This window comes from Drosophila gunungcola, unplaced genomic scaffold, assembly GCF_025200985.1.
Source record: "Drosophila gunungcola strain Sukarami unplaced genomic scaffold, Dgunungcola_SK_2 000222F, whole genome shotgun sequence".
Classification (NCBI taxonomy): Eukaryota; Metazoa; Arthropoda; class Insecta; order Diptera; family Drosophilidae; genus Drosophila; species Drosophila gunungcola.
In genome coordinates this window covers 60,669-71,591 of record NW_026453383.1, presented here as the reverse complement: position 1 = coordinate 71,591, position 10,923 = coordinate 60,669, and the positions used below count along the sequence as shown (strand labels likewise).

The window sequence follows — 10,923 nt, the reverse complement described above, 5'->3', positions numbered from 1 at the left end:
GGCCACGCCCACCACAATACGCCGCCCTTTAGGTTGGCAAAAAGCAGAAGGACGAAACAAACTGAAACGAAACGAAAGAAATATAACATCCTACAAACTGATTAAATTTATGCACCCTTTGCATACGAATTCGTAAGGCGAGCCAGAAAAAAAAAAAACAAATTAGGCAACGCAATTTAACCAAAGGACGAGGGAAGTGGCCCAAGCTAAACTAATTGTTTCTCGCAGGACCTTTTATTAGGCGACTTTAGCCAGCTTCAAGTGTAACTAAACTTGACATAACTGGACTTAACTCGGTTTGTCAATGAAAATGTTCTCCAAATTAACCAATTTTACTTTGTTAGGGGACCAAGGAATCTACAAAAAAATAAAACGACAATGCCAGTTACCGATTTTAAATAACTATAGAGATGTGTTCAATATATAAGAAATATGTGAAGACTATGACTAGAATAAACTATTTTGTTGAACCATGATACATTATACATTTACCAGGCATTCAAAGAAAAATGGAGAAAGTTTACTAGTTTGCTCTAAATATTTCAAAGCGTACCTTTTTCATTGATTACAATCTCTGATGAATTCTGGAAACACCGTTAAATTATTCTGAGTAAGGTATGTACATACATATTTGTATGTCAAAATATATTAAATACAAATTGTATGATCAACCTACATTCCAGGAATTTTGATAAAATAAATGATAAATAAAGGTTAACTGGTTAAATATTCAGTTAGCTTTGGAATTATCTGTCCTATCCACACACTTGTTGATTTAAGCCTCTCCCCACCTCTTTTTCACTTTTTTTTTCCACTGCGACACTTCTTACTCGTCAACTCTCAAATTTAAGCCTCACAGTTGGCAGTCATTGTGTGGCAACAAAGAAGAAAGAAAAAAACTTTAACAATAACACAGAACTGGGGAACACTTCTAAAAGCTCATGGTGTTTTAAAATTTGTTCGTGGTCGCACTGATGGCCTCAAGTATTTTCAAATTAATAAGCAGTAAGCTGAACTTTGCAATGAATCGGGCGACGTTTCAATACAATAATACGAGCGCAGAAAACCACGGGAAAAACATAAAAAAAAACAGTAACACCGACATGAACAAACAAGGCGTAATTGTATGTTGCTCTCTTTCACCCACTCATAAAGCCCTCTCATTCCGGTGGGTGGTTTATGGGCAAAAAATTGTATTCGTATTATTCGCATGCATGTGCGTACATATAATATAAGTCACGTCGAGCATATCAACATCAATGGCCACAAAGCGCAGCATATCAATATATGTACATAAGTACAGGGTGTCCTTGGGGAAATGGCAAAGATGTTCATAAAATGAATGAACAAATGAAGCCCTGGGGTTCTAAAGCTATAATTGAGGTTACAGCAATAGTCAAAATTTGAAAAGCAGGTAATGTTAAATTTATTTGTCAGATAACAAAATGTAGAACTGAATGTTCTGTTGTTTGTGCTTACTTTGGGAAAAGACAACAAAAATATGAGGTATTTTAAAATTGTATTTGATTTATTTTTGACTTTTAGTATTCATTATTTCATGTGTATAAAAAAAAAACACACTTAAAATTAGTATCAACAAGTTTTGCACATGTACTAAAAAACAAAAAGAATTTCGCCCTGTATTTTTTGCTTCCTTTCACGGTCTCTCGTCACCTCTCACTTGCACATACATATGTACATGGAAGACCATGTCCTTTGTTGTGCCGAGTCTTCCTTTTCCGCTCCGTTGCCGTTCTAATGCTGCTTTCTTTGTCTGAAGACGAATGTTACTTGCACGCTTTCTCCCTCATTCCCGTTTCTCACTCCAGCTATCTCGTTCTTTTGGTGGTGTTGCTTTCATTTCTGAGTTGCGAATTATATTTGTTTTCAGTGTAGAAGCGGGGAAACAAGGAACAAGAAGGGGAAGGAGAAAGCGAAGAAAGGGATGAAGAAGAAGAGAGGAAAGAACAAGAACAGCAACAGTTGTGCCCATTGTACTGCGTTTGCAATGTGCTTTGCTGGTTGTTATTGTTTTTTCCATTCACTCACTTTCCCAAGGACTTGTGCGAATTTATAAAATCTTTTCAAAAACCTTTGCTTTATTTGATTTGGTATGAGCAAAAAGTTTCAATTGAGTTAAATCCTTGAATTTTTAAAATATTTGCATATACAAAATATGAAATCAAATAATGTTAAATACAAATATATAAACAACAATTTTGTTGTTATTATTTTTTTTTACGCGCGGTTTTTTTTTTGGTTATGACAAACAAATGTGAAGTCCTTGTTTGTTCCCCCTGCTAAATTTATGAATATCATTCTGTGTTAAAGAGGAACTCTTCTACAAGTATTTGTTTTAAAATGTACGCTACTTTAAATGCAATAAATTTTGATATTTATATATTTTTGAACTTGGCTATTATAAAAACGGAGTTTCATTAATTTACTCGCTTTAGAGTATACTCGACTTCGTTGTGAAGGAAGAAGCAGGGTACCATTCTTGGGTTATAGCCATTTTTATGCGCTCGAATTGCTGATGGGTTTCGGTGGCCGAGGACTCCGATCCTGATTGGGAATGGGAATGGGAGTGGGCTTGGAATGGGGACCTTGATGGCTTTTGCTTTTTGCTTGCGTGGTCTTTCAACTTGTTGCTTTTATTGCAGCCCATGTGAGTATGAGTACATTGCCGTATGAGTATGAGTACATTTCTGGGTGTAACTTTAACCTTTCAGCCTTGGAGCAAAAACAAAAGTAATCAAGCTAACCGATTCAATGCACTCCAAATGCGCCGTTAAAGTCCAGCTGTTCTGCTGTCTTCGTTTTATTTCCCCATTGCTTGGCATTGTTTAAAGGAAAAGTCTTATAAGTTTAAGATGTTGAAGATTTTCTGCGAATCGTCTGCATGAATATCCTACTATGCAATTCAGTATTTAACTGAAAATAAAGGCTCGATCCAAGCCTAAGTAATTGTTTGAATTAATTTTTTGCCAAATTTGCCAAAGCTGGGATTAAATGGTTTAAAAAAACTTGGCCTGGAGAATATATCTGAAATTCTTACAAAATAAGTAATTTCTTGCGATTAAAATCTTAGTGACATCGAATTGCATAAAACTCCTTTATAAAAAGTACTGGTAATGTAATTTTAATACCATAGCCGGAATCAAATTAAATATGTCCACCGAATTGTAATGTTCTTAAAATTTCAAAATTTATAATTTTTGCTCTATTTAATAAATATTCTAAATGTGCACTACTTCCTACATATCCCACAAAACCAAATTGCAAAAAAACAGTCTAACTGCTCATTTGAATGATTTAGAAAACTATAGGAAAACAACGTTAAATATTGGTGAAACTTTGCTAGTACTTATATAAATATTATACACCTCCCCCAAAATCTGTTAAAACACTTTGATAAATATTTTTTATGCAATTTAATGCCATAGCCGGGTTAAATTTAATTTTCCGATCAGAAGTTCAGAAGAGGGAGTGGAAAAAAAAAGGTTGTAGGAGTTCGTTGTTTCTGCTGAATGGGATGACCTTGACCTTGACCCCGTGCGTCCAATTTAACCCCTATTGCGCCTGCGGGCGGCACGCCTCCTGGCAGCACGCCTTCTGCGGGCGGCGGCACGCCTCCTTCTGGCCCGCTTCTTGGCGGCGGCCGACTTCTTGGAGGACGAGGAGGAGCTGCTCGAGCTGGAGGAGGCGGTGGTGGCCGAGTCGCTGCTGCTGCTACTGGCCGCAGTGGTGTCCGAGGAGGCGGTCGAGACGGTGGTCGAGGTGGCGCTGCCCGAAGAGGCGACCGTGGTGACCTCGGTGGAAGTGGTTGAGGTGCCACTGCACTGCGTGTAGTTCAGGGCACAGATCAGGACAACTGCCAAAAGCAGCCAGTGGAGCTTCATCTTGACTGAAAGTTCTGCGTGGGACTGGATGATGTTTTCCGGCCTCCGCTTACCCTATTTATAGCTGGGATCGGTTCTGCGTCATTGGGGCCTCAACAATGGCCACAAAACAACAAACGCTAGAACAAATCCATTCGCTGATATCAACACTCCAGAAACTTATTTGCACATTTGCGTACTATTTACCCAGCCAAAACTCCCCAATTTTGCTAGTCAAACAAGCCCGCCAACGAATTTTGTTTTGCACGATCTTTTTATTTAATATTCTTCTCATTTCGCAAGGATCTTCATTCATCGATTTTTTCGGCAGCTTTATCGTCTATTTTCATTGATAAATTTTAATCGTTCTCAGGGGAGCATCAGCAAATATTTAGTCTGATTTTTATTGAAAGCACTGCTTAACAATGAAGAACAAATTTACTGGCATTGAACGTTAACTTTGTTTAAGGAGAAACACATTTTGCAGCCACATTTGGTCTACTATACTTTATGAATTCTTTTTTATTATGTTAACTCTTTTAATATTTGTCTAAAAATATACAATGTCTAGTTTAAACTACCAATTAAACGAAATATATAAAACTGACAGTTAAAATCCCCTTAGGAAATCTCTTTCATTTTAAACGAACCAGTATATAGAAATGGATTTCTTAACGTAAAAAAAGTACAAAAAGAAAACTGAAGAAACACTTATATTATGTATAAAATCTTTAAAGCTTGATACAAATTTCATCATGTTGTTGAAAAATCGGACACATTCAACTTTATGTGAATAATTCAGCTGGAAAACTCCCCATTTTTTTGCCCAGCCTTATAAATTACTCTAAAGTAAATATTCAAATATTCAGCTGCAGCTCTTAACAGCTACATCCTCGCTGCTGGATATTTTTTGTGCAAATTTATGCGCTTTTAGTAATTGTTCCGTCCGAAAAAAAGAGGCAACGGAAGAGCAAAACATGAAGCTCTATTTTTTGGGTCCTTACTGAGGATGCACTTTAACTTTAACGACTGCCCGAAACTTTTGACGGCTCAATCATGAGCCGTGGTTGCTGCGGCTGCTGGCTTTTCATCAATTAGAATCAATCAATCAACGTGCATAATTAAACTGCTCATTAGGGGCAAAGCAACAGCAGGAATCCACAGGCGGTCTCGGATTCCTCTGACGGCTGGAAAATCAAGTGAAATGGCTAAAAAGGGGCGTATGGATAAATCGAAATAACGCCCGCGCTCACACCATATGGGTCGTCGAGTTTCCTTCACATTGGAGGGGGAATTTCATTTCATTTTCGTATTTGCGTATCTAATTGGCCCATTCTAGCACAAGCTAGATGGTAGTTTACATGGAAAGATGCAAGACTGGGCCTTAGTAATTAATGAACAAAAACAGCATCACCCCCAATTAAAATCGAAAAAAAAAATTTTTTGACATTGTTTTTATTTTTATAAGGGGTTAGACCATGTTTTTAAGCAACTTTTTGTATTTGGAATTTTCTACGCAATGACAGAAAATAATTCATTTCTGAGCTTCAAGCTCTAGCAATATTCAACTTTAATAAAACCCCATTTGCTTCCTGCAGACTGCTTCTTGAATGACAATTTAAATAAAGCATGCAAACTGTAGGAAAATTTATAATTGAAAAAACAATCAGTTCAATTTGAGTTAAGTCCCCGACTTTGGCTCGAATCTCTGTGCATTAATTCGGTGGGAACAGTACAGTTTGCGATTCGAAAACAGGTCAGTAATGTCCCTTTCCACCCTATCATCCCCATGTCGACCTTTATGTCACGGAGTTGCGTCCACAACAAGTCAGAGTTTCCACTTGATCCATTGTGAGGGACTCCCAGCAAAATTAATGGCATTCGGTTGTTGCTTGTTTTCTTTTTATTATTTTTGGGCGAAGCAAACATCGACTGGATTTGCTGGCATCAATCAATAAAATAACTCGACACGAGCTTGCGGATTCAACTCGGGATGCATAGCTACACGGAAAGAAACGTTATTAATGACCTTGTTTGGAAATATTGACATTGTTTTTCCGCTGATTATATAATTTTAATCGGAAAAACATTTAAATTTATCATTACACAATTATTTTGTTTTTAAAGCGGCTAAAATTAAAAAAAAATTATATATAGTAAAAAACATAATAATTGTGTACAAACTATAAATACAAAGAAAAGCTATTTGGAGTCTTTAGGTTGTATATTACCTTTTTTAATTCTAAATATTTTAGATTATTTTATTTACGAATAATTTACGAATAATTTATATTTATATATTTTTAACTTGAAAAATACAGAAAGTAATCAAAAATAAAAAACAGAGATCAGATAGACCCAATTCTTCTCCGCGTAAACTGTCGTTGGTCATTGGAAGTCGCTTATCAAGGCCCAAACACACAAAAGTGAAGGTCGGGTTGTGTTTGTCCCAAAAGGGCAAAAGTCGGTGGGGAATTTCGAGTTCGAAGATGTGGCAAAAGGATAAGGAGGATGTGGATATATGCCATCGATGCCCCAATGCGTGTGGCTGCATCCCCAGAGCAGATCTCGAATTATTTGCCATCAAAACGCTATTGATTTATTAATGCCGCTCATCATTCGACAAGTCGAGGGAGTTTCCCGGGAGGCAATACTCTTCCGCATCGCATCATAGACATTAATTTTGCAAATGTCTCAATAAAAATCAATAACAAATATACGCACATCCTACTTTATGGCTTTATCAGGCGGATTGTGTAACAAAAATGCTTTTTAACCAGTCAAAAATTATTGCGGACATTTGCCTTCAATTTGTTTCAATTGAAGTATGGCGTTTATCGCTTGAAACTATTTTTTTTAGTGGAATTTTAATTCTTTTCAAAACCAGAACAAATTGGAAACTACTAAAAAGCATGTGCTTTATTTTAATCAGTGGTTAAGTTTCATCAGGATATTGTGAAAAAAATGCGAGCTTAGATTAATATTAAAATAAATACATAAAATCTTTTTAATAAGTTTAATTAATACAAGCCAATAAAACGATTTAAGGTTATTCTATTTAACTGTAGAAATGTTTCTTCTGATCTTCTTATTGTAAAATTGTATCGCAAATAATTTTCGTTATTCTGAATGGTTTTAAATTACTTTTTTTTGATTTACCATTTGAATTGTGCCGAAAATTCTACTGTTTTTTGTGGAATGTTAAATCTCATTCTGCAGCCTCAAAACTTTTCCCTTCATCTTATTCTTTGTTCTCGGCTTTTTCTTGCATATTTAACGGCTTTCCTATTTTACTGTCAGCCCGCAAACTATGCTTTTATAAACAATAATTAATTGCGTAATGGCAACACAACAGTTTTACTCGAGTGGAGTTGTCTCTGCCTGTTTGCTCAGTGGTTTTCGAGCTTCTCCTGACGCTTCGTTTGTTATGGAAATCGTGGTTGTTGTTTTCGAAGTTTTTTTCCTCCTCTTAATATTTTTTATAACACATGTGTGAAAGTGTTCGGTATCTATGGCAACAGCTTTTTGAACTTCTCGCCTCCCTTTTTAGGGTTGAAAAGTTTTTGCTTGCGAATATTTATCAGGCGGTAAACTTGCAAAATTGTCCTTTTAGGGCTTTTGAGGTTTTCCCCAAGTTCGGTTTTGTGCTAATGGATTTCAATGGAAACGCAACTTTGGAGGCCCAAACGTTGACGAATCAATATTTAATGCTCGTCTGGATTTTGAATAGCTTATGAATAAGGATGTCTGATTTCGGATAGATATAAATTGATTGATATTTGAGCCCTTTGATCATGAGTTTACATAATTCCACTAAAGATCAGCTGAGCTTGAAAGTAATAAAGAAACTCATGTTTATTGTCGGCCAAGAGACATCACACTAAGTCGTAAAGTTATATATATAGTATTTAAAGAGTGCTAATTGTAAATGTTACTATTTAAGACCATTAAAGCATATCATATATCGAAAATATGAAATTTACTATTTTGGCTGTTTACACAAATTTTTGTTTTCCCAAAAGCGGTTGCTTTGTTTGGGCAAAAAACCTTACCAAATGTTGAATGTTGAACCCATGCCACTCCCGTTGCTAAATCCATGACGCTCCCTATATCCAATTTTGTTTATAGTTTTAAAATAATACTGTTACCGCTAGCTTATTAAGGCAAATACAAACACAAATACAGTTTAATTTTTGTAAACTAATGGTCTAATAATATTTAAAAATAATCCGAAATAGTACGAAAAATTTTGGAACCGGTCTTCAGTTTTAGTTATGATAGTTTTCTACCTTGGCTCTATATTTTCTCATTAAAGTATGCTACGTCTAGCAGCTTAACTGGTATACCAGATCTTACAAAACTCTTGAATAAATACAAATATAAAATGCAAAACAATAGGTTTCTGGCATAACTTGTTTATCTTTAATTTGAGGATCAATTGTGTGAGTTTAGCAAACAGTCAAGTTTATTAGCATGACGAGCACTCTGTATACATTTGAGTATTAATCTTTTTAAGAAGATATATTGAAGAATAAGCTTAGCTTTTAATGAACGCCGATTAATAAAGATTTAAACTGAAAACTTTTAAAGGTATATGCCCCTTGAAAATACAAATTAGATTGTCCAACTTATTGACACTAGAAGTTCAGTTTTGCAAAAAATTTGAAAGCCGAATAACTAAACTATCTTTGTCCGATATTAATAAATTAAAACCTTAATTTTAAAATAATAATCCAATATTATTAAATTAAAACCGTAATTTTAAAATAATAATCCATTATTATGTACGAAGTATATTCAAACCAATTAAAAACAACGAAGTTATAATTTTGTTCACATATTTTTATAGCCTTGCAGAGGGTATTATAATTTCAGTCAGAAGTTTACAACGCAGTGAAGGAGACATTTCCGACCCTATATAGTATATATATTCTTGATCAGCATCACTAGGCGAGTCGATCTAGCCATGTCCGTCTGTCCGTCTGTCTGTCTGTCCGTCCGTTTCTACGCAAACTAGTCTCTCAGTTTTAAAGCTATCTGAATGAAACTTTCCCAAAAGTTGTCTTTCTATTACAGGTAGTATATAAGTCGGAACGAGCCAGATCGGACGACTATAGCATATAGCTCCCATAGGAACAATCGAAAAAATAAATAAAAAAAAATTATAAATTTGCTGTTTTTTAATTTTTTTTTAGTTCTTCGACATATAGTAATGGTTAAATATTTTAGAATTACGGTTTAAATTACAACAAAATCGGACGACTATATCATACAGCTCCCATAGAAATAATAAAATATATAAAATAATTATCTAATATTTGAGTTGCAAGACATCATAGCTTCAATGTTTTTAAACATATACGCAAGTAAATCATAATTTTAATGTTTTTAAAAATATTTAATTCTTGCAATAGCTGCAAGGGTATATGAACTTCGGCTTGCCGAAGTTTGCTTCCTTTCTTGTTTTTTTTAATTTAAATTATGTTTTCAAAATAACTTAAAAGCGAAATTAATGAAAATCAAATCGAAAACATATAAATTGGGTCAAAGTATTTTGATTTACTACGTATTTTTTTTCCCATTGTAGATTTAGAAACTGAGCAGAAATCTATAATTATGTGTTTGTATAGAAACAACATTTTGAGCACAGTGTAATACAGACAAGTTTTTGACCCAAAATAAAAAAAACAATTTATAAAATATGCACAGAACTAACACAAATACTTTACAATGCTTTATTGAAGCCCCTTGAACAAAAACAAAAAACTAAAACAAAGTAAAAATACAAATAAAACACGACAGTATTTTCTCAGTTTAGTACTGAAAGTAGTCATGCTTTTGGAAGTCGGTAAAAGAGTCGATATAGTCCTCGGGGTGATAGTCCAGACTTCTGTAGACGACATCCGGTTCCGTGAAGTCCTCGACCTTGTAGAGCACCTTGCAGATGAGCAACCAGGGCAGGAATATCAGCAGCAGTCTCCACTCCATTGTCTTTTGCTTTAGCAACGATTCGATTCGGTTCCTCCGATTACCGACGATGTACTAATTAGGGGGAGCTAAAGTTGGTAGTCGTAAAGCCATACAGCCAAATAGCCAGGATGTGGGTCAGTTTGTGCAGCTGACGTCTGTCCCTTTAAAAGCGGATGTCGCTCGCAAATGTGGGCAAATATGTGAGTAACCCACTTTCAGCCGCACAGCCAACCAGCCAACCAACCAACCAGGTGGAATACTTGCAGGTGGAAGAACAAGTCGAAATGGGGGAAACTAAGTGGTCTTTTCGGGGGAACAGAAGCTGTTTGCCAAGTAGAATAGCGAATTTTAACGCTAATTGACATGGAAGTGTGGCGGGGAATTCGACCTGTAATGTTGAGTAGAAATGGTATTAAAAACGAAATTACTAGAAGCATTTCAATTATATTAATTGCATTTTAACATTGGCCTCCAAATATATGGTGTTTTTAATTTCTTCAATTCTATTTACGAGTAATATGTACTGCTGTATTTCAAAGAAGAAAAAAAAACTAAGTACAACTGAAATGGTTTTTGACTTTACATAGCTACTTTATAAGATATAATTTAAAGATATTATTGAAAAAAAAAGATATTTGCAAATTGCTAATACCATTTAAATTCTATTATTTTCCTTGCAGATCTCCGCTGGACAAAAAATGTTTATGCGCAAGAGATAACTCCCAATCGAAGTGGGAATGATGCGTTTGGCGCGATTTACGCAGGGTTTCTCGATTAACAAAAATGCGGCCAAGGTTGAGGGGGAATAGGATTCAAATTCAAGCAAATTTTTTTTTTTAATATTGAAATTTTACAATTATTTGTCTTGGATATAAAATAAATAACTGTTTGAGTGACTGATCAAAAATATCAGCACCAAAAATTTTTTTTATTGGTTTTAAATGCGAAAGCATTATGAAAGGTTTTTAATTTTAGACCTTATTTTTTTTATACCCTTGCAGAGGGTATTATAATTTCAGTCAGAAGTTTGCAACGCAGTGAAGGAGACGTTTCCGACCCTATAACGTATATA

The 10,923-nt window shown here is 35.0% G+C and overlaps 3 protein-coding genes across 6 annotated transcripts in view; 1 reads left to right on the top strand and 2 right to left on the bottom strand.

The window, feature by feature from the left end:
• Positions 1 to 3,427: 3,427 nt before the first annotated feature.
• Positions 3,428 to 3,919, bottom strand: LOC128266017 (protein new-glue 1). Its single transcript, XM_053002285.1, has one exon. It carries the CDS (start codon positions 3,900 to 3,902, stop codon positions 3,567 to 3,569), a length of 336 nt encoding a protein of 111 aa, XP_052858245.1. The 5' UTR covers positions 3,903 to 3,919; the 3' UTR covers positions 3,428 to 3,566.
• A 5,683-nt stretch (positions 3,920 to 9,602) lies between these two features.
• Positions 9,603 to 10,923, bottom strand: part of LOC128266015 (protein new-glue 4) — a 55,527-nt gene continuing 54,206 nt past the window's right edge. Inside the window, exon 2 of the mRNA XM_053002284.1 lies at positions 9,603 to 10,239. Coding sequence (XP_052858244.1) covers positions 9,696 to 9,869 — 174 coding nt within the window. The 5' untranslated portion in view covers positions 9,870 to 10,239 and the 3' untranslated portion in view covers positions 9,603 to 9,695. The remainder of the gene's footprint in view (positions 10,240 to 10,923) is intronic.
• LOC128266012 (cAMP-specific 3',5'-cyclic phosphodiesterase-like) overlaps positions 10,543 to 10,923 on the top strand; it is a 58,651-nt gene continuing 58,270 nt past the window's right edge. For all 4 annotated transcript variants that reach the window (XM_053002273.1, XM_053002271.1, XM_053002272.1 and 1 more), the window contains exon 1: positions 10,543 to 10,645. In XM_053002273.1, the coding sequence (XP_052858233.1) occupies positions 10,589 to 10,645 (57 nt within the window). In that variant the 5' untranslated portion in view covers positions 10,543 to 10,588. The remainder of the gene's footprint in view (positions 10,646 to 10,923) is intronic.

What these genes read in the sequence shown, in the direction of transcription:
- LOC128266017 (XM_053002285.1), bottom strand. Translation starts at nt 3,902, where the DNA reads ATGAAGCTCCACTGGCTGCTTTTGGCAGTTGTCCTGATCTGTGCCCTG.